Genomic DNA, 24,722 nt, shown 5'->3' on the forward strand with positions numbered 1-24,722 from the left:
GTGGCTAGAGCTAAGAGATGTAATAGTGTGCATTACTGTAATTGCATTTTTACTGAATTACTAAACTGTAAACTGCTTTTTCATACTGAGACTTGTATTTTCTGTTTGTGAGTGTTCTATCTGTGCTTTTCTGTGCATTTGTTGGGAGGTTTCTGTGTTCTACTCAGGTAGCATAATCTGGATAGAGGCCTGCTGTTATCCAGGCCTGGTAGTTTTGTTTGTTGAGTTTCCTGTGTTTCTGGCTGCCATCATCTGCTGATAGTGTCTTGTCTGTTTTGTTATTGAGAGTAATAGGGTTTTCTGACTTTCTCTAGCATGAGTAGTTGGTTTAAGAGCAGTGGCTACCAGGACTGGGTAGTAATTCAAGCTTCTATATTCTTCCATCCTTTCTAGTATATAAACCCTGTGTCTGCAGGGGGCTGTGCTTCTATTTACCAGGCTGTGGAATGGTGATTCATCACTGGGACAAAGCAGAAATTCCTTAAGATTCCAAGAGCAGAATAAGTTATTTCTTACATTTATTTTATTGAATTGCACTTCTTTAACACTTATAATTGTGCTATACAGCTAATCTGCTACATTTTGCACTGCTATAAAGCTTTTGTTACTGTTTCACAGCATTTGTGTACTGTTTTATACTGTTTAACTGTATTTGTAATTGCTAGATACTGTTTCATTACTCTAATTGCATTTTTACTAAATTAATTAACTGTAAACTGCTTTTTCATACTGAGAGTTGTATTTTCTATTTGTGAGTGCTCTATCTGTGCTTTTCTGTGCATTTTTATGAGGTTCCTATGTTGTAGTCAATTATCATATAACTGATTTGTTTGCAGTTAAAAAGCATTCTCTAGAGTCTCCTTGCTCCTTTATCTGCCCTCTCTATTGGTGTCTTGTTCTTATACTTGGTGGCTTTGCAGTTGCCCACCCATACTGTAAATGTGATCTGAGACACTCCTCCCAGTCGAGTGTCATTAGCTCATTCTACCTAATACAGAGAGAACATATGAAAAGGTCAACCCACTTAGGTTCTTAATCTTTAATTATCTTCTGTTCCTGCTTTCTCCCTTTCCACTTTAGTAAAAAAAAAAAAAAATAAATACATTTTGCTAGAATCTCCTTGTGTTCTGACTGAGTGTGCTTCTCAGCTGATAAGTATATTTTTTGGCACTTTTTAACTGTTCAGAGTTGAATAAAAGAATAATTGAATTCACTTCAGAATACAGTTTGAATAAATTGTATTTATTTAAACTGTATTTGCTCTAATATTGCTACATACTCAAGTGTGCTAGCTTGCACTGCACTTGAATTGTTTTTAGTGCTGTTTTAGCTGTTTTTCTGTAAAAAACAAATTCTAAGCTTGTTTCCTGCCTTTCCTGTAACTAGTCTAGTCCAGATACAGATTTGCTGTATCCAGGACTGTTTGTAAGATTCTGAGCCCCCAAGCCTTTCTGTGTTAGAGGGAAGCCTTCTAACTTGTCAGTGGGAGTGGTAAGCACTAGGTGCCCTATCTACCACAAGAGGAGTGGTTTCTGGCCCAGAAATTGTAGTTTATTGGCCGTTGGGTAGTTTTTTCCATCTCTTTCAACTTTCTGATTTTAAAGCATGCATTTGTGCGCATTCCCCCCTTTCCTTTAACTAGTCTATTCCAGATACAGATTTGCTGTATCCAGGTCTGTTTGTAAGCTTCTTAGCAGTGCCAAAGTCTGCTCTTCAATTTTTCCCTTAGATCTGCTAGTTCTCTCCTCTCTTGCACTTTTACTAGCTTATTAGTCTACCACTTTACCAGACTTCTTGTAGCAATTATTGTAGCACACAAAAAATGTTCTACAAGGAAACAGATCCAGTACTTATTATTAATGCCCACCCTTCCAGGCATGTCTAAAGGTCAGTTCCCTGTTCTTTCTCCTATTAACCTGGTGAAATTGGGCGTCCCGAGGCAATGTAGCAACTGCCTCATGTACACCGACAACCCCCTCCTCTTACCTCCCAACACTCAGACTTGTGAGAGATGCACTTCTATTTCCAAACTGGAAGCCACTCACTCTCCAGCCAAGACCGGAATAGCTAGTCAGAAGGAGAAGGTCAACACTTGCGCCACACCACATGGAACACATTGCCCTCCAGAACACACACCATCACTGCCTTCACATAAAATCACAAACCACATAACCACCTTTGCAGAGGCTCTCAATAAAAATCTACCCAAACAGCAGAGACCTCCAAGGCAGAAACACACTCGAGCACCACAACACAACACTAATCATGAGATGCCTAACTCTCCAAAACAGTGTGCCACTCAACCAAAGTCCCTAAGGCAAAACAGCATGCCCAACACACTAGTCATAAGTGAGTCGATAGTGAGGCATACTGAAGTCCCACTCACTAGGTTGAATAAGGAGAAAGTAACAGTCAGCTGCCTGTCAAGTGCCAGGATCTGCCAAATAATGCACACACCCAGGTCCCTCAACACCAGTTACAAATATGACTGTCATTGTACATGCGGATGTGAATGACCTGAGACGTACCTCCCTGGACTACATGAAAAGAGATATGGAGGAGCTCTCGGATTATGTAGCCCAGGCGGGTATGACCCTAGCCCTGAGCAGCATCTTACGATCACCCAGAATGATACCACAGTACAAGCAGAAAATGATTGATTTCAACAATTGTCTAAGTTTCTGGTGTCATTCTAAGGGGATCCAGTATCTGTCTGCCTGGGATGACATGATTGACAGACCTTGATGCTTTGCCAGAGATGTCCTACATCTATCACCCCTAAGCTTCCAGATACTGGCCAAGGCTCTTGCCACCCCTATAGTGCCTTTTTAGATGGTGTTCCAAAGACCAAATTACCACCATAACAGCTACAAACAAATGCAATCTGAGGGTCCTGCTGCTCAATGCTAGAAGTCTAAATCTCAAAATGCACTCACTCAAAGCACTCCTTAAAATGGAGAACATTGACATTTGTGCCATAACAGAGACCTGGTTCAAGGCAGCAGAAAGCACCCATGCACCACCAGGCTATAACTCATTCCACACCTTTCGACCCCAGAACTTGGACCGAAGCTCCAAAGGCAGTGGTGTTTCCATATTCATAAAGGATGCGCACACCTCCAGACTGGTAGTCTAACATAATGCATCAGAGATACTTCAGGTGCAGCTAACATTGGTTAAGACTGTGATTCAGGTCGTAGCCTGGTATAGGTCCCCAACCATGTCCCAAGACTCACACTCCACATTCCTAACAACCCTGGTGAATATTAGGGTCCAACCTAACACTCTCATACTAGGTGACTTCAACTACCCCTCCATTAATTGAGAAAACTACTCATGTACCAATGCACTTGCCCAACGTTTCCTGGAATTCATTAATTCCAATGCCTCAGACCAGCCGGTTCTTACCCTCACTAGAGGTAGCAACATCCTTGACCTGGTCGTTACTAACATGGGTGACCATTGCTCTACACCAGTAGTCAACTCCTCCCTGGAGTCACCAGTAGTCAACTCCTCCGACCAGAAACTAATCACCTTGGAAATCCATGCCACCCCCCTGCAAAGGTAACCATCATGAAAATAATCTCCGCAGCTAGCTCTGGGCTCCTAAAAACAGAGGTGGCTAACTTCACGGCACCCATACAAATGAAGAATAATTGCATGACCGCTGAATCATACACCAATGCACTGTACGAACATGTACACAAATGCATGGATCTGACTATACCCAATAGAACCAAGATGCTCCCCTCCAAAAAAAGGAAGCCAATCTGGTAGTCCCCTGCCATAAACAAACTCTACAACAAAAGGAGGAAACTGATGCGGAATAAGGTGAAGTCCCAAGACTGGAAAAACTCCCTTATCAGCCTCAACAAAGAGTTGAGATCCCTCATCAAATCCTCTAAAGCTAGCTATGAAAACAGAATTACAGCAGATAGTAAAGACAACCACAAGGCCTTCTATAGTTATGTAAAGAATCTCCATGGCAATACCAAGATTTGCTCTGATCTACTGCACAATGGTACCTCCTATACCGAGCCAACAGATATTGCCAATATACTGGCCAACAGATTCAGTGTCAACTTTATACCCCCCCAAAGGACCGGTCACAATACCGGTAGATTGCCAGGCACCCAGTATTACCGCTGCACAGGTTAAAACAGCACTGTCCAAGGCCAAGAATACAGCTTCTGTGGGACCTGACAATATCCCTGGCTGTGTTCTACACGAACTACAGAGTGAACTGGCACCTCACCTGTGTGCCCTGTTCAATCACAGCCTCACCTCAGGCTTTGTCCCTACCGAATGGTGCACTGCTACAGTTATCCCTCTCCACAAAGGAGGAGTAACTACAGACCCTAGGAAATACTGCCCCATTAGCCTGACGAGTCTGATATTCAAAGCTATGGAACGCATCATCATGGACATAATAAACAAGGATATAAGGAATCTCCAAACTCTGGATCCCACACAGTTTGGTTTTCTGAAGGGTTGATCATGCCTGCTCAACTTGGTCGACTTCTTTGAGTCAGTCACCAGAGCTGTGGATGAAAGCAAGGTGGTTCATACAGCTTACCTTGGTCTGGCCAAGGCCTTTGATACCATTCCCAACTCAGGAATCATAGAAAAACTCACTAAGCTAGGCATCAACCCTATATCACTAGGTGGGTTGCAAACTGGCTCACAGATAGAACCCACAGTGTGAAAGTAGCTGACTCCAAGTCAGAATGCCAACTTATCACGAGTGGAGTGCCACAGGGTTCTGGCCTGAGTCCTCTCCTATTTGGTATCTACTTCTCTGAAGTACAGGCCAACACAAAGGGATTCTGGTTGACAAAGTTCACAGGCAATTGCAAGTTGGGAGCTATTATTAACTCCCCAAGTGATGTTGACATCCTACAGAATGGCCTCACTAAGACCAACAACTTGTGTCAGAACCATGGCCTTAAGTTCAGTAGCAAAAAAATGAGTCATCATCCCCTTTGGGAAAATCCTGGTTCCCATGAATTACCACATCGATGATAGTCCACTGAACACAGAAGGTGTTATAAGAGATCTAGGAACACAGGTTGACAACAACCTCTCTTTTGATCACCACATTACCACTGTGGTCAGAAAGTCCTTCTAAGGGGCACATCTCATTACTAAGGGTTTTGCATCCAGGAAGAAAGAGGTCATTGTCTCCCTGTATTCCCCTCATTTGGCCAATCATCACGTACAATGCCCCATTTGGCATGTACCTCACTAGACACCTGCAACAACTGGAGAGGCCGCAAAAGTACCTCACAAAGAGGATCCTAGGCCTTAAACACTTGTCCTATATGGACAGACTCAAAAAACTCCAACTATTCTCTGTCTCATATCGCCTACTTAGAGGCGATCTCTGCTTGATTTACAAAGCCATGTCTGCCCAGCTCTGTTAGAAATGTTACAGCTAAAGAAATCCCAATCCCTCCACACGACATGCTCCAGAGACCTCAACCTCATTTCCACAATCAACAGAATGTACTAGAGGGACAGGTTCATAACCCAGAGACTGCCCATGCTTTGGAATAGACTTTCCATACATATCAAGCAGAGCACCTTGCTGACCAACTTCAAGAGAAATCTTGATGAGTGGATGGGAAATAGAAAATTCACCCTGGTGATAACTCCAGTGGCTCTACTTGACATAGGCACTGGGAACTAAGGTCGGGTGGCATGATGCCAGGGTAATCCTATGGCTAGGCTTGTAAAGGCCCCACGACCATTAGCCTAGTACACCTCTATGAACCTATGAGCCTATAACAAAATACAGAAAATTATGAAAAGTTGTAAGAAATCCCCATCCCCTTATCTCAAAACTGGGTCTATATTATTTCATCAAATGGCTAGTCAGCGAATAGCCATTCGTCGAACACCTGATTAGCAAAGCCGTTCTTAATCGAGCAGCAAATTTTAAGTAGGGCAAACAAGCGGTTGGCCAACCAAGTGACCACAAAAATAAATAAATAAATAAAATTTAAAACCTGCCAAGGTGGGGGGCATACCCAATGTGGGGGCTGCACCCCCAGCCGTAACTAAATATATCAATTCCAAGATCATGCTACAGTGGGAAAAAGGGCAAATTCCAGTCAGTAGCCAACCGCTGGTTTTCCTAAGTTAAAATTCGCAGTTCGATGAATTTTCTCATGACTGCAAGCTGTGCTCTTTTACTCACTCATCTATTGGTACTAAACAGCTCCAGCTAAGACTGGACTATTCATTGAATAGCCATTCAACAAAATAATATAGACCCCTCAAAACTACATTGAAACATGCCAGCAATTAACTTAAGAGTACTATTAGAAAAAGTAAAGCAGAGGATGAATTTAAGGTCACTACAGATACCAAAGGAAAGAACACATCTTTCTTCAGTTGTGCCATGAAATTAAAGGAATAATGTCCAAGAGTGCACTGTGCCCTTCTATAATGATATCACATATTCCCATACCAAGTATATAGCCAATAAATTAGCAGACAAATTTATTGCTAGCTTTATCCCGCCTTTCCACAATGTTGTCCCCAGTATACCTGAAATTACCTTAGAACAAGTCTTAAAATCCCAGACAAAGACTAAAGTAATACTTGAGACCAGATAGCAGACTAGGCTGCACTCTCATCATTAACAATCTGTGCTTGTACTTAAACTTTTCAACCTTAGCCAAGCCACAGGGTTTATGTCTGATTAATGGAGGGCAGCAACTGTGACTCCCCTACACAGGGATGCCCTATCTACAGATCCAGGCAATTACAGGCATATTAGCCTCACCTGCCTTATATGCAAAATCATGGAACATATCATAGCCGAACTCATTTATGCAGACACAAGCAACTTAATGGATCTAGATCTGAATCTAGATCCCAATCATTTTGGTTTTATGAATGTCTGGTCCTGTCTCTTATGCCTAGTAAGGATCTTTGAAAAGTTTAAAGAGGCTGTGGACAATGTTCACTCAGAGCATACTGTTTTTCTCAGTCAGATCAAGGCTTTTGACAATATCCTCCATACTAGTACTGCTAAAAAATTAGAAACATTTAATGTAAGCCCACATGCTGTCCAGTGGTTTGCAAGTTGGCTATCTGACAGATATCCACTAGTAAAAGTTGATAGTTTCCTCTTTTTACATAAAATTATAACAAGTGGGGTACACAAAGATTAGTGCTGGCACCTCTCCTGTTTGGCATTTATTTTCCAGATGTCCAGTCCAATATCCTAGATGTGTGGGTGATGAATTTTCTCATGACTGCGAGCTGTGCTCTTTTACTCACTCATCTATTGGTACTAAACAGCTCCAGCTAAGACTGGACTATTCACATACCTGGTATATTGAAAATGGTCTGAAGTTAAATGCATAAAAGTGAGGTATAGAACTATTCATTAAAAAGAAAAACAGTTTCCACTCCATATGTCTTAAATGGTGCTACCCTTCGACAGTGACAGTCATATGATACTTGTGCACCTATGTGCACACGTCTCTTTTATTTGATCATTATGTTTCCACATAGTCAAAAATCCTTCTATCTGCATCAGTTAGTTTCCAAGATAATGTGTTCTAGAGCCAAATAAGTCATACTGCCATTGTACTCTTACATTATCCGACCCTTCATTGAATACAATACCCATTTGGTATGTATACATTTATAAAGCATATTGCTCTCCTAGAAAGGCCACAAAGACATCTTACCAAGAAAAACAAAGGTCTTAAATATTTCAGCTATCCTGATAGATTAGCACAATTCCCATTATACCAAGTAGCCTACAGGTTGCTCCGAGGTGACCTATGTTTTGCATTTTGATTCATGAAAGACCCAATCCGATTTGACCTTCACTTTCTTTGTAAAATCAGTATTTCTATAAACACCCACATGAACACCACATGAAGGGCCTAAATCTACATCCACAAATAAACCATACTAAATGCAGAAATAGTTTCCTAATTCCACTTATTCCCAGCCTATAGAATAAGTTATCACTATAGGACAAACAAAGTACTAATTTGATTACCTTCAAGACACAGCCCCCCTGCAAAAGCCTAAAAGTAATAAATAAAATAATTGTGATAATGGAATTGAGGAGTTCCCAATGAATATTCATGAAGGTGGTGTAGATACCATCATGAATATTCAATGGGATTTTGTAGTAGTATATGGGTATTGGTTGTTGTGTGGGATTTAGGTTAGAGTTGTGTACATAGTATGGAGTTTTAAAGTGACAGTGCTATCTTTATGCTATATGAGTTCTTACATTTGTAATTGTGTTAAATGTGAGGTAAGTCGGATTTTGTAGTTTTGGATTTGCAGAGCTGGAAGTTTGATTTACAATGTTTTCATTTGTGGGACTTGTATGGTTATATCAGTTATGGGGTAGGGTCGCACGTCTGTGTTGGTTTTGTTGGTGTTTTGAAAATCGCCTTAATGAGTTTCATTATTTTGATAGTCAGAGATTTAAGTTGTCAGGAATGTCAGTTTTTGTTTTTTTCATCTCAGCATTTTAAAAGTTGGTGTACTGGCATTTCGCTCCTGTAAAGTAGATCCATATATATATATATATATATATATATATATATATATATATCAATATATAGATAGATAGATATATAGATGTAAAGATATACATACACATTACATATTTTTTGATTTATTTGTATCTAATCTACCCTGTCTGAATCACTGTCACTGTCATTTAATGTGATCTGTTTAATTGCGCTTGGTGTAAAGCCTTCATTGTAATTTACATGGCTATTTATATGGAAAACAGAAAAGTATATATATTACTTGTTACTGCCATGTATAACTTAGATCTGATGAAGCTCTGACAAAGATAAAAGTGTGCATCTTTTGTTTTAACTTAATTAACAGTGGCTTAAACAAGCAATTCCAGTTTGAATCCTGTTCTATTATTTTTATTAAGAATGCAAAGTGTTATTTGATATGGATCTCACATAAGAAGTTCTGTCAGTCTATTTTAGTAATTTGCATGACGGTATCAAAGAGCAGTTGTTTTGGTACAACTGTATATATATTTATATATATATATATATATATATATATATATATATATATATATATATATATATATATGTGTGTGTGTGTGTGTGTATAAGTTATTATGGTATTATACTAAAGCTATGGTAAGTTTTAGATGCATTTAATAAAAGAAGCTAGGTTAGTGGGCTGTTTATCAAAGTAATAGTGCCTTGGCGGATGGACCTTTTCAGTTTGAAACTATCTCCACAATTTGGTGTTTGAGCAGGAAAGGACATGTTATCTGTAATCATTGACTGAGAAGCAGAACAAGATAGTTCTAGTCATAGACCTTCAGCATGAGAATGATAAAACGTGTGATCTCATTCACTGAAAGAACGCTTTGCAGACTTCACATCCTTTGGGATTTGTAAACAGTGCAGGAACTAAAAAGTCACCTGGTACTCTTTATGATAGACTGTATAACTTGTCTACCCTGTCTGAGGGTATATCTGCTGCCTACAGGTAGTAGGGTTGATATGAATGTCTGTTCCAACAGCTGATGGTACATGCAGCTTGGAACAAATCGATCTGCTAGATGAAGCCAGAGTAAGAAACGCACAAGCAAAGAAAAAAAAAAAACATTTGAGTAGGAAAGTGTAAAATGCGCACAAAACAGAGATGAGTACACATGCTGTTTGCTTGAACTTACATCATCATTCAGTTGATTGCAGTCATGATAACTTGTCCTAACCATATTATCTTGTTTCGTAGTATCCCTATTTCTAATTGTATAGAGTTATGGTTCCTTCTTGTGACTGAGTGTAATTGTACAGCTGATGAAAGGCTGCTTTGCAGTTTTTAACATCTTCAGTTATAAGTATGAAACTTTGTCAACTATGTATATGCTAGAGTCGGATTAAAATGTGTTCATTTTCCTGGTATTAAAGCAGGCATAAAAGGATAGAATTTATTTGGTGTAGTTGAATGTTGTTTTGCAGCCATAAAGGACACCTTGCATTTACTGATACTGTAAGCTAGAGACTGAGATTCACTTGTTCTTCTAAGACACTGGAGTGAAGCTGTTCTTGACACTATTTTATGCATAAATACTTTCACTGTAGTGAGACAGATGGTTAGAAACTGAAGACTAAATGATTGTTGTATTTTATCCATTAACATGTTTTTCTTTTTATCCCTTGTAGACTCTAAACAGAATGGTGATGCAGCAAATGCAGCACTGGCGAATGAGGACTGCCCAACAATTGATCAGGCCCTGTCACCAGAGGAGAAATCTCCTGTCACTCCTGGATCAAGGGAGAGATATAACCGAGACCGCGCCTGCTTTTTACTCTCCACTGGAGACTTTGCACACTCTCCTGATGGCAATATCCGCAAAGGTATGCAATGCTGACTTCATCTTGACTAACCCTGTCCCTGCCAGTCTCAGTACACTAGCATGCTGCTTGGCTGTGAACCCATATTCATTAACAAATCCATGCAGGTGGGGCCATGCAAAGCAAGCACAAAACAGAGGCCTCGCTGAAACTTCCTGTTAATTACAGTGCAGGCAGGGCAAGACAGCACCATGAATCTCTTCCCCATGTAGCCTGCACATTCACACACAGAATACAACCATATCTAAGGTTAATCCTTTCTCCTATGTATCATTTGTTAGCTTATATGTCACTGTACCAGTCATCAGTTTGCAGACAGGTGATCACTGAATTACTTACCTGTCCCTGTGGGTTCAGTAGTTTATATGTAACCATTAATTAATTCAATGCCATTACTCCACTAATGTGCCAGAATGAGAGGTGAAGGAAGAATCATTATTAGCCTTCTGTCATACTGGTTTGTTAATATGATTTCTTCCTAATGGATAAGTGGGATTTTCTTAATTCCTTGCTTTTATCAAGGAAAAATATAAGGTAGAAAGGAAAATGGAAGAAAGTCAATGACTTTTTTTGATAATTTAGTTGATTACTTTTTGGGCTAGCATAATATTCATTATGGCAAATTAGTGGATTAATAGCATGGAACTCATAAATGAGTATATATAAACCACTGAACCTGTAGGGACCGATAAGGCATTCAGTCATCAGCTGTCAGCAGTATAATATTGTATAATATTTATATGAATTTAAATGTAGGCAACATAATAAGATTACGGTTGCATATTGAGTGATACACTTCTGTTTTAATGGTAAGCACTTTGCCCACACTGTATTATACAGCAGGTAGCTTTGGTAAATGAGAAGCCAGAGTTCAGCTGTCCAGGGGTCAGATAATGAACTTAGTTGTCATTCATATTAGTTTTTAGATAACTGTCCTGGTTCAGTAAGGAGAGGCTGGCCAGTTCCTGTAGTCAGAGACGTAAGTCTGTCAGTGGAGAGCAAGTCAACTAACATGAGACATAGCAAAGTGCTGCTTCCACATGCTGTGGGGATGGGGCCTTGATGTGCTGTTGTTGTGGTGCTCATCCACAGTAGAACTTGGAATACAGCAACATTCAGAGGCGTATATGAGACAACTGGATTAGTTGTCATGTTGGTACATGGACACAAAGAAACATGCATACATTGATAGTGAGAGGAACTACATGTAGATTCTGGGCAATGGAGTGGTCATCTTCATTTTCCGCAGACACTGTGATGCCTCCATCATCCTTATCTGAAGAATGGTGAGTGATGGTGAGGATATACATTATCTGAGTGACAAGTTTGGAAAGACTGATGTGAGGCAGAATGCAAGGATCAAGTAGTTAGGGACCAAAAAGGGACAGCTGAAAAGAAAAAGAAAAAAAGACCTTTGCAAAGGTGCTTAATAGGCAAATTAGTATTATGTGCATGTGAGTTGTATGTTCTTTTTATAGCCTGCAGTACTTGCAGAAGTGATCCTACTTAATGAGTAAGCACCCTGAGGAGGAAGTCCATCTACCATCTGCCATACAAATGCACAACTCCTGCATAAGGGTGTATGGGATGTAGGAGAACCCCATGAAAATATTTAAACATTGTCTCAATCTGGCATGTGTGTGTGTGTGTGTGTGTGTGTGTGTGTGTGTGTGTGTGTGTGTGTGTGTGTGTGTGTGTGTGTGTGTGTTTGCACTTGGCGTGGTTTTAACCTCCAAACTCACTTAATGAAAATCCCAGTTAACAGAAAATTATTTTTTTTTGTCAGTGTTTTTTGAGGTGCCTGTATTCACAATCCTTCTGTAAAGCTCCAAGTGCTCTCTTGCTTTTTTAGGATTGTATCACTACTGACTGGGGAATGAAACAGTCTTGTTTAACTGAACTTTCATTAACATAGTTTTTCACTGAATAATACACACTATGTGCGTGTATGTACGTGTGTGTACACATACATGCACGCACACACACACACACACACGCACACACACACACACACACACACACACACACACACACACACACACACACACACACACACTCTCACAAACATGTAATCAGCTAAAGATAGGGAAGATACAGTGCTTCTGCAATGTCCCTGAACCAGAAAATGATGTGTTATAATAATGGAATAATGAAAGATACACATAACGTAAGTTCTAGTCTTATATTATCTATGCCTTTCATTAATATATATATATATATATATATATATATATATATATATATATAGAGGGGGAGAGAGAGAGAGAGAGACACACACACACACACACACACACACACACACACACACACACACACACACATATACACATCTGTATATCTCTAGATATATTTATATATCTATCTCTATCTATCTGTCTGTCTATCTATCTATCTATCTGTCTATCAGTAATGGTATAAACATACAAAAAACTTGAAAAATGTGAACCCAAAATAATCAACTAAAAACAGTGATGGCTTTATTTGCATGCTCTGAGACAAAATCTCAGAACATGCAAATAAAAAACAATGTTTTTGCAGGGAGAGCAAACTCTGATGCACCCTCTGCACCCACCACACATCCTGTTAATTAAATATACCAACTCTGAGATTGCACAAAACTGGGTAAAGGCCCTATTCCACTGTTCCAGTATTATGGCAATCTCACAGTAATAAAAGATTTTAACCTCAAACAGTCCATATGTAAAAATTGTTTATTTGCATGTGCCAATATTTTATCTCAGAGCATGGAAACAAAGCCGCCAATGTTTTGTTCACAGTTATTTTCTTTGAGGGTATAAACTATATGCTCATATGATGCAGCTTCACTGAAAACTGGTTAGTAAGATGTGATAGTCGCTGGACCAATTGCCCAGTGAACCTTTAAAAAAGAAACTACAGTTCCATCTGGCACCTGTCTGTTTCATATTGACTGGCATCGTGAGACTAGCGTACAGTTTTGTTGAGGGTTCAACATGAGCTACAGACACCAGTATCAGTATGCAATGACATACTCATATTCAATATATTGACTTTGCAGAAGACATCAAAGCAGCTTTTCTAAACTCACTTTTTCAGGACACCACTCTTTTTGGACCTAAAGTCAAAGTCTATCTGGAGAAATTGAAAACAAGGGCAAAACCCTTATAGCTGTTGCTATAAGTGCCTGGCTGTGCAAAACACCTTTTCAAGGATGCAGTGGAGTTCATGCAAGCTTTGATTTTGGTGTGGTCAGCAGCATGAATACCAGGTTCTAGAAGGAAGAAGAAGTTTTGTGGTAATTTTCTCAATAGTTGCCTTTGCAGAGATAGGGTAACTGGTAACAGTGAGGGAAACTGCTGTCTTCCTTTTGAGCAGAACCAGAAGAATTCTTCAGGCCTTGTCTAACTGTCCCTCTCTGGCCTCTTTTACTCATCTATTAAATCATAAGCCACTAGATCTAATTTTCATCAAAGGTCATACTGAATTGTGTAACTATTTTGAAAGTATATGAAGCATTTTTAAAGGGAACCTTTGTTCTCAGACTTCCTACTATGGATTATATTCCATTATAAGATTTGTATTTTGTGCTGGAAAAGCTCACACTTCCCTTCCTTTTGAATCAGTTTCTTTCTGCAGTGTTAAAATGTTTGTCTTGGAAACTCTTTTTTCTAGTTGCTATTACTTAAGCTAGAAGATCATCAGTGTTACAAGCTTTTGTCAGTATACCCTCCTTACATTGTATTGCATAAAGGTTGGGTGTCTGTACACAGCAATCTTTCTTTAAAACCAAAGCTACTTAGTTTAACCTCAACAAGTTTAGTTGCATTTTTCCCCTAGCTATGCTAAGGGAGAACATTTATTGTACCATAGGAATGTTCCCTGACAGCAGCTGCTTAGATTTTGTGTGCACAGGACCTAAATGTTCACAAAGGATCCTTAGTTGTTTATGTGCTTTTCAAAAAAAAAAAAAAGTATGCAAAGTGTCTAAAGCTACCTCAGAAAAATGACTAAATGACTGTATTAAGCTGTGCTGTTGAAGGTATAATAAAGATTTGCCATTTGAACCTTGAACACATTCCACTAGAGTAGTAGCCGCATCTCAGGCCTTCTTTCACAGTGCAGCCTTGTGTACATTTGTGTTTGTCGACCTTGGTACAGCATGCTAGAGACCTGAAGAAGAAGGTCTACAAGCACAGCATTATGGACAAAGGAATGAGGTTTAGTAGTCTGAGAAAGTTACAGATGCCAAGCTAACACCTGATAGTTAGTTATGTTCTTAATAAGGAAAGACTTGCTCATCCAGCTTTATCTGTATAACAATTACAAAATGCTTGTTTAAGAATTACTGTTGTAGTGCTTATAAATATACACTTAGTATCCATTATCTATCATACCTTCCTATTATAAAATGGATATTACTTCAGGTCCAGGTAAAAATTTGCATGTTTTGCAAAGTAATGAAAAAGGTGATCATGGATTCATTACAGAAAGAAATAGCAGACATATTACTCCTCGAACAGGATTAACATGGGTTTCTCAAGGGAAGGTCCTGCTTTCTAAACTTGGTAGCATTCTTTGAACAAGTAATTGCTGCCACAGATAAAGGTTTGATAACTCTCACAGCATATTTGGGGCTAACAAAAGCAATTAGCATAATTTCTCATGTAGTTATATTTGAAATGCTTAAACAGTTAAAAATACTGCTTTGCCATTAATTGCCTCATACAACTTAGTGTGTGTGTGTGTGTGTGTGTGTGTGTGTGTGTGTGTGTGTGTGTGTGTGTGTGTGTGTGTGTGTGTGTGTGTGTGTGTGTGTGTGTGCTATGTACTCTCAAAGTCAGTGTAATGATGACAGTGTTCACTATTAAACCTTTTATTATTTCCTGGCTTCTTTTTGAGGTAAGAGTAGGTAACCATGTGAGAGTAACAAAATATGTAAAGTTGTCAGTATTGTGGCATCTACTGTAGATGCAACGGACCTGCAGAAGAACCAAGAAACTGCATACTTATGTTGCTCTAACAACAACTTTACATTCAACATCAGAAAAGTTAATATAATGTACTTTGAGAAGAATACTATGAACTTTGGGTATGAATCCTTTTGTTCTATACTCAAGTTATTGTCATGGGCGACCATGGCACACTTCTACAGAACACTCTTAGTTAAGATCAAATGTCTGCATTGCAGGAAAGCACTGGAGATAGCTCATAGATTCATAGGTTCATAGGTGTGTACTAGGCTAACGGCCCTGGAGCCTATATAAGCCTAGCCCAAGAAGATTCCCAGGCATCATGCCACCCAAAGTTAGTTCCCAGTGCCCCTGTCAAGCAAGGCCACTGAAGTGAGGATGAACTTCCTATTGCCCAACCACTCATCAAGATTTCTCTTAAAGAGGGCCAGTGAAGTGTTCTGCTTGACGTGAATGGAAAGTTTGTTCCAGAGTATGGGAAATCTCTGGGTTAGGAACCTGTCCCTCCAGCATGTTCTGTTTATTGTGGTAATGAGGTTTAGGTCCCTGGAGTGCATGGCATGGAGGGATTGGGATTTCTTTAGGTGTAGCATATCTAGCAGCTCTGGGTCAGACATGTCTTTGTAGGACAAGCAGAGATCGCCTCTAAGTAGGCGATAAGAGACAGAGTATAGCTGGAGTTTTTTGAGTCTGTCCATATAGGGCATGTGTCTAAGGCCTAAGATCCTCTTAGTGAGGTATTTTTGTGGCCTTTCCAGTTGTTGTAGGTGTCTAGTGAGGTACATACTAAATGAGGTATTGTATTCTATAATAGGTCTAATGAGGAACGAGTAGAGAGGGATTATGACCTCTTTCTTCCTGGATGAGAAACCTTTTGTAATGAAATGTGCCACATAGAAGGACTTTCTGACTACAGTGGCAATGTGGTTATCAAAGGAGAGGTTGCTGTCAACCTGTGTCCCCAGGTCTCTTATCACACCTTTGGTGTTTAGTGGACTACTGCCTATGTTGTAGTTTATGGGCACCGAATTTTTCCCAAAGGGAATGGCGATGCACTTTTTGGCATTCAGCTTAAGGCCATGATTCTGGCACCAGTCACTGGTGTCAGTGAGGCCTTTTTGTAGAATGTCTAAATCAGTTGGAGAGTCAATAATGTCTCCCAGTTTGCAATCATCTGCGAACTTGGTCAGCCAGAGTCCCTTTGTGTTGGCTTGAACTTCAGAGAAGTAGATGCCAAACAGGAGAGGACCTAGGACAGAACCCTGTGGGACACCACTTGTAACTGGTCGGTAGTCAGATTTGGAGTCTGCTACTTTCACAGTGTGGGTTCTACCAGTGAGCCAGTTGGCAACCTATCTTATGACATAGGGGTTTATGCCTAGTTTAGTGAGTCTATCTGGGTCTATATTATATTCTCAAAAGCCGATAATATCAAGCTAATATTGTCGACATGAGAATAGCGAAAGCACACAACATCGAACGTGCAAACGGAAATCTCTGTAAGGGGAGATTTCAGTTTACTGCCATTTAGTGTGGTCCCGGAATTGGTATATTTAAGTAGCAGGGGGTGTGGGGGTGCAGGGGGGCTTTCCCCCCTGCTTAAACCCATTAGGGTACTTTTTTCTTATTTTTTTTGTTGTTTTTATAAGTTCGATCTTTGAAGACATCGACCATATGGTGTTCGATGTTTTCAACCATTGATCTTATAATATAGACCCAGTCTATCTATGTTTCCTGAGTGAGGGATGGTGTTGAAGGCCTTGGCAAGATCTAGGTAGGCTGTGTGAACTACCTTGCCCTCATCCACAGCTCTGGTGACAGAATTGAGGAAGTCTATCAGGTTGAGCAGACATGATTTACCTTTCACAAACCCAAACTGCGTGGGGTCCAGAGTTTGGAGATCCCCTATGTCCTTGTTTATAAGGTCCATGATGATGCACTCCATAGCCTTACATATCAGACTCATCAGGCTAATGGGGCAGTAGTTCCCAGGGTCTGTAGTCCCTCCTCCTTTGTAGAGTGGGATGACCATAGCAGTGCACCATTCGGTAGGAACAAAGCTTGAAATGAGGCTGTGATTGAACAGTGTACTCAGGTGTTGTGCCAGTTCACTTTGTAATTTATGTAGAGTACAGCCAGTGATATTATCAGGTCCCATGGAAGCTGTATTCCTAGCTTTGGACAGTGTGTTTTTTACCTGTGTAGCAGTGATAATAGGGACTTGGCATTCCTCCGGTATTGTGATAGGCCCTTTAGAAGGTAAAAGGGGGGGTAAACTTCACACTGAACCTGTCGGCCAATATGTTGGCAATATCAGTTGGTTCTGTATATGTATTGCCATTGTGCTGTAACTTGGAGCAAATCTGAGTATTGCCATGTAGATTCTTGACTTAACTATAGAATGCCTTGTGGTTGTCTTTAGAATCTGCAGCAATTTTGTTTTTGTAGCTAGCTTTAGAGGATTTGATGATGGATCTCAGTTTTTTGCTGAGGCTAACAAGGGAGTTTTTCCAGTCTTGGGACTTCACCCTTTTCTGCAATAGTTTCCTTCTGTTGTAGAGTTTGTTTATGGTGAGGAACCACCAGATTGGCTTCCTTTTTTTGGAGGAGAGCATCTAGGTTATGTTTGGTATGGTCCGTTCCATGCACTTGTGTATGTGCTCATACAGTGCATTGGTGTATGACTAAGTCATGCACCTATTTTCCATTTGCATGGGTGTCGTGAAGTTAGCCATCTCTGTTTTTAGAAGTCCAAAATTGGCTTTGGAGAAGTTTTTTACAGTGGTTTCCTTTAGGGAGGGTGAGAGTGGGATGTGGATATCCATGGTGATTAGCTTGTGGTCAGATCTGACCAGGGAGGAATTGATTACTGGTGCAGAGCAACGGTCAGCCATGTTAGTGATGACCAGGTCAAGGATGTTTCTACCCCTGGTAGGGGTAAGAATGAGTTGGTCCAGGGCGTTGGAATTAATGAATTCCAGAAAACGTTGAGCAAGTGTGTTGGTACATGAGTAATTTTCCCAATTAATGGAGGGGTAGTTAAAGTCTCCCAGTATAAGGGTATTGGGTTGTACTCTAATATTTTCCAGTGTGTTTAGGAATGTGTAGTGGGAGTCTTGGGACATGGTGAGGGATCTAGAGCAGGCTACAACCTGGATTGCAATTTCACCCAGTGTTAGTTGTACCTGAATTATCTCTGATGTGTTATGTTGGGCTACTAGCCTGGAGGTGTGTATATCCTTTATGAATATGGAGACACCACCACCTTTAGTGCTTCAGTCCAGGTTTAGGGGCCGAAAGATTATAGCCTGGTAGTGCTGGGGTGCTCTCCGGAACCTTGAACCAGGTCTCAGTCACTGCACAGATGTCGATGTTCTCCATTTTAAGGAGTGCTTTGAGCGAGTGCATTTTGAGATTTAGTCTAATAATAAAAGGTAATATTAGGGCTATCCAGAGAAATAATTATGCCTCTGCATGCGGGAGTGATTCAGACAGTTATACAGTACTGCACATTATGACTTCTCGAACTAGAAACATTGTGCTGTTACAAACAATTCAGTTTTCTCACAAATGAAATAGTGGGGCTACAAAATTAAAGCTGCACAAATATTTAACACTGGTTGGCTACAAAATTAAAGCTATACAAAGAGTTTAAGGGAACTGTCACTGCACTTAGAGTTTTATAGGTTCATGTGGGTGACTTGTGTTTAGTCTTTAAGGAACTATTAGACTTGGATCTTTTTAAAATATTGTGAAGAGGATACATCCTGCATGGTTAATGTGATGTTGGGTGATTTGTTACTGCTACTAAATACAATGAATGAGGAAAAGGAGGGACTTGTTTGTAATACAGCATCTCCTAAGATTACAGAGTCCTCTTCAGACCTTGCATATATTTGTTTACTTTTAAGAAATCTCAAGATGATCATAAGGGAGATTAAAAAAAAACTTATAAATAAAAGTATGGAATCTAGGTCCAAGGAGGTCATTGTTCCACTGTATTTGGCATTCATCAGACCTGTCATTGAGTATGATGCCCCCTTTGGTATGTACCTAACCAGGCACATCCAGCAATTGGAACATCCACTAAGGTTCCTCACTAAAAGAATACAGGGTGTAAGTAAAATGCCCTGTGCAGACCTCGTCAATGCCATATCCCTGTATTCTGTGTCCTACAGGCTGTTGAGGAGAGAACTATGCCTGGCATACAAGGCATTGTCAGACCCCACCCTGATAGATCTCCTGCATATCAAGAAAACAAATATCACCTGAATTATCCATTCTAATTACTTAAACCTTGCCTGTGCTATAACTAGGACCAGCTGGAGAAACAGGTATGGAGTCCACAAACTATCCCTTCTCTGGAACAGGCATCCCATCCCTATCCCAGTTCAAGTGTAATTTGGACAACTGTACTGAGAACAGGAAATTCATCAGTGGTTTGGCACCTGTGTCTCTGATGGACACAGGCAGCCTGTAAATGGTTCATCTCCCAGGCTCCTACTTATAAATGTTTCATCTCCCAAGCCCCTGCTTAAATGTATTGAGGGTACAAGAACTTGTCAGAGATTTGGGATGCATGTCTAGGCTTAAAAAGGCCCTTGATCTGTTTGCTTCATGGAATTAGCCTAGTACATACCTATGAATTTATGAACCTAAAAAAAAGAAAAAAAAAAGAGACATCACAACAGATGTTTCATTTTTTTTGCTTGGGAAGCAGTTTCAAAAGATGAAAGTGCAATGTATGTGGAATTTAGCACATAAATGTTTGAGAGATGCTGTCAAATTTAATTTTATCCTGGACATACGGGTTTGGTTCCGACATCAGAACTGACTTGGCCATTATTAGGGATAATTGTCTCCTCCCTATGTCCTGTTGCCAGTAATCTGCTTAGTATCTAATGCTTGCTACCCAACTCGAGAGAAAAAAAAATGTTTCTTTTTATATATTCACTGCTCACTTATGTTGGAGTGTTCTTTTATACTGTACTATATACTGTATGTACTGCATATATGTATCCTATATGTATATTACTATTATGTATCTTTAGATGCTGCTGTGTTTTCACTATTGAATTGTATTGTTTGCTTGGAGCTTTTCTCCCCGCGCCTCTGCTGAAAATGGACCTGCGTCCAGTCGGACTTTCCCGGTTAACAAATGTAAAATAAAATAAAATAAAATTACTATAGCTGACCAAAAACTCTCGAGCTTCCCCTCTGCCCACAATCTCTGTGTTCCAAATACCTCAGATTTTATTTGCCACTTTTCCAGATAGAAGCATTCACCGGAGCTCTTGAGTTTTGTTGCTTTTTCCAAGGAAAAATCTTCTAATTTCTCTCTAAACTTTTTTACTGTTTTTTCCCCTTTTTACTGTTCCTCTGCCCTTTTATATCATTCACTGTTACACGTTAGTGTATCTCTTTGTTGTCATCATTGATAGCCCATTTTCGTACATTTGTGTATTTCTTTAAGTATCATTACTGAGAGCCTCTTCCCGCTCCTGTTCTATCAAAAAAAAAAAAGTTAGCTTTTTAAATCTATTCTGTATTTCTCCTTATGCGTGAGTGCTCTGTGTGTGTGTGTGTGTGTGTGTGTGTGTGTGTGTGTGTGTGTGTGTGTGTGTGTGTGTGCGTGTGTGTGTGTGTGTGTGTGTGTGTGTGTGTGTGTGTGTGTGTGTGTGTGTGCCTTCCAGCCCAATTTTTTATATTATGGCTGAGAAAGCTTAGGCCCCTTCTGGCTTAAAAAATGCCAGAAGTGTGGCCACAAGATACCATTATCTGACTTACATCTACTGTGTGTGTATTGTTTGGGTCGTTGCTCAGTTATAGGAGGACTGCAGTATCTGTCTAGGCTTTAGCCATAGAGCATTCACTGAGTGAAAAAACAAACTGATTTTAAAAGATTTGATCCTTTCTGCCTTTGGAGAGGCCATATCTGCTACAGATAAAAGCAAAACAGATATTTCATCCCCTTCTTTCTCATCTTCCTTGGAGAAGTGTAAAAAGAGGACTTTGTCAGCGCCAACTTCCCTGTCAGCACCAGCAACTAAGAAACTTAAATCCTTGTTTCTGAAGAGTTTATCAGATCTGAAGTACTTTGGCTTAAAGACTTTTGTACTGGGCAAGTCCCCGGCACCTACCACCACTACTGTGACAAAACCCTCATCGCCAAAGGCTTCAGTACAGAGACCTTACCTTCCACTTCTTTATCGGCGCCGATGGTGCAGACTTTGGATATTTCAAAGCAAGAAGTTTTACCCAGGACAAGTTACTCACCATTTATAGACCCCTTTGTGGGTGAGCTCCCAGAGGTCTTTCTTCGAAGTCCAAATTCCCCTTCTCTGTCGTCAGTCCATTACACCAAAAGCCTTACAGAGTTAGACGTGGAGAGATTGATGAATAAAATTTTGTGGGTGAGAGTTCTTACAGAACTCCCTTTGGATCCAACTCCCTTGAGTTTAGGAGCCGCACATTCATTCATCCCTCTAACCACTCCTCCTATGACTTCCACCAAGGTTTTGGAGTTTACAGTTCTGAGTTGTCTGGCAGTGACTGTACTGGCTCTAGAGATTTCCTGCTCTTCAGAACCAGTCAATACCCTGAGTTCTTTGGTTGTATCAGAACTGGAGCCCTCCCAGAGCCATATCTGTCATGCCAGCTCTGAGGGGCAGGGGTCAACTCCGATTTTTTCGGAGCCTTCCATGCACCTTGGAGTATCAGCACAGTTTAGTTCAGCTCTGGCTTCTGTTTCGGGGATGGTTTTCTCAGAGTGTGAAGATGACCTCAGTCCAGAAGCAGTCTATCTCGGTTCTGGGCTTCCTTCCCTCTTGGGGGGGGGGGGGTGTCCAGCCTTCAAAGCAATAGAGATGGCTTTATCTCTTACAGTGACTCATTTGGCCACTACCCCTCGGAACACACAATCCTCATGCCCAGTTATTCAACCGGTTTCTCAATTGGAACAGCAAGTACCAAAACCTCTTCTGATACCTGATACATTTCACTATTTTAACTCCTTCAATTATTATGTTCCTGTGTTATATATGGCTGAATAACTTCTTGGCACATTCAGTGATACACTAATTCACCTTTGTCCCATTGGTCATTGTATACAACTCTTATTGTTTTAAAATTATTTCACAGATTTCAAACATATTCTGACAGACATCTGTATTTTTAGTGTATTGCTTCTTTATCAGCAAAACCATCTAAATCAGAACATGCTAACTTACATCTCCAGTTTAACTTCCCCATCTAAAATTCTCCCAATTGCTACATTGTCCCAGGATACTCATTTCAACTAAGCTGGCTACAGAGATGGTTGGAAGCTGCAAGTCCATATTTCCAAGTGCTTACCTGAAGGGGGAACACAGCCTATAATGTTTGCAGTTTAATACTGAAGGTGCTCTCTGTCTGATAGTGGGGATAGTGCTGGTGTCAACACAGATGCATTTAGTTAGAAATCAATGATCCTTAGCTCATTGCCTCACCAAAAACAAAAGAGTAGCACTAATCTTGATCTGCTTCCTGAGAAGTAGAATCAGCCCAGCTGTACACTTGTTATAGTTTTCCCTTGGTAGATAACGCTGGATCGAACCTACACCAGCTGGCTGTAACAGACAGCCCACCTGCACAAATGCCCTGAAGTGGTTCTCTCCCAGACTACAACTAGACCACTCAGTGAAGCCTGATACACACTGCCCAGTCAGATACCAACAGGAATTAATAGCCTTCAGCTCCTTCTGTCACCAGGAGCAAAACAGTAGCACTTTTCCCAAGCTGGTCCCTGAGAAGCTGTTCTTAAGCTATCCAATAATGGGTAGTGTAGCCTTAGATGTTACAGATTTTAAAAGTAAGACAGAAAAAAGGGATTAATGCTCTGAATATTGCAGCACACACTAAGTGAATGGGATGGTATGAAACAGAGACTAACTCAAGCTTTAAGAACCTAACGGGAATGGCCTTCCCAGTTTGATCTTTCAGTGCCCATTAGAATGAGCAGATGGGATGAGACTAGGAGAATGTTCCAAAGCCAAATTTGCAGTAAGGGTGAACAGCTCAAAAGCTATTAAGTTTATTAATAGAGGATGGACTGGGTGAGTTGGGTGGGGAAAATTGAGTGCAGTCACACATCAACAGCAGTCTCACAGCACTTGCAGTTAAATAAGAATGCAGGTAAATAGGAATGCAGCCAAGTAAGAAATCCTCTTTCTCAGCTCTTCCCCTGTTTAGCTAGATGTAATTCCATTTCTGTCAGTGAATTGTAAAGGAATGCTTTCCAATTAATCCTATCCAAGAATCTTTAAAACTCCAAGAAAATACATTTACAATAAAACAAAATTTAATAGAAAACACGCTGTAATAATAAGAGCAAAAAAAATAATTTAAGTATCCAAACTTTAAAAGTGTAAATGAAATTATATATGCACTTTATTCATATATTTCAGACATCATTGTAAAAAGAAAACTCATCAACCCTATTTTTTTCATTTTTCTGCATGGGGTCGAGGTGTCACATCAACTGTTGCCACATATCTCATTTCATTGCCCTTTTCTACCTTCTTCAGCAGTCATGCCTGACCATTGCATCTGTCCTCTCCTCTCCATGACAAGTGCCACAATATCAGGACATTCCCATGCAGATCTCATCACCAGTGTTTGTCTACAGGAGCAACAATCCAGGAAGAGGACACAGAAGTCTAGAAAGTATTCTGCAAACTCTTTTGTGGAGGGGTCATGAATAATGTAGAGCATCAGCCCCTCTGCCTCGTCACTTCAATAAATTCCTCAAATGTGGGTCACTAGAGGGAAAAGCAATGATTTTATACATTCTTCAGCCTCTGTATCTGGGTTAGGAGGGTTTAAAGGGCAGCATATATGTTTCCTTTAGCATGTATTCTTCTTACCAGTCCTCAAGGATGACAGACCCGAGGAAGATGAAGAAACTGAGATGGTTCCAGAAAGACCCTGTGTGAGACTCTCATGCCTCTCCCCTACTGCTGAAAGGGTGGACAGTTGGAGGCTTATACAAAAGAACATCTCTGGTTGAGCTAATAATGTAGAGGGATACAAATTTTGAGGGCAGTTCAAGCAGAACTGTCCATATTGATGGTATTGATATTAACACCTAGCATAAAGCTGAGGGCATTCACCATGAATGTCAAAAGATCAAAACCCACCAAGGCAAACTTCAATATGGATAGGTTCAGCATTGAGGCCACCCTTGACTGTCTGATCTCTGACATTGGGAAAGATAACCCTCAGACACTGGCCTTGATAATGAGGGCCTTTATCCTGAAGTCCTTAAGTCTGACTTCTTGGAGAATGGCATATTTGCTGACAATATATGTGTTAAGATTGATCCTGAGAGCCTGATCTCTGTTTCCAGGATCCT

At 40.3% G+C, this 24,722-nt stretch overlaps 1 protein-coding gene across 1 annotated transcript in view; it reads left to right on the forward strand.

The window, feature by feature from the left end:
* Positions 1-24,722, forward strand: part of KCNC3 (potassium voltage-gated channel subfamily C member 3) — a 1,369,778-nt gene that overhangs the window by 1,029,884 nt on the left and 315,172 nt on the right. Inside the window, exon 3 of the mRNA XM_044059195.1 lies at positions 10,191-10,385. Coding sequence (XP_043915130.1) covers positions 10,191-10,385 — 195 coding nt within the window. The remainder of the gene's footprint in view (positions 1-10,190; positions 10,386-24,722) is intronic.

Source organism: Protopterus annectens, chromosome 17.part0, assembly GCF_019279795.1.
Source record: "Protopterus annectens isolate FY-2018-M chromosome 17.part0, PAN1.0, whole genome shotgun sequence".
Taxonomy (NCBI): domain Eukaryota; kingdom Metazoa; phylum Chordata; order Ceratodontiformes; family Protopteridae; genus Protopterus; species Protopterus annectens.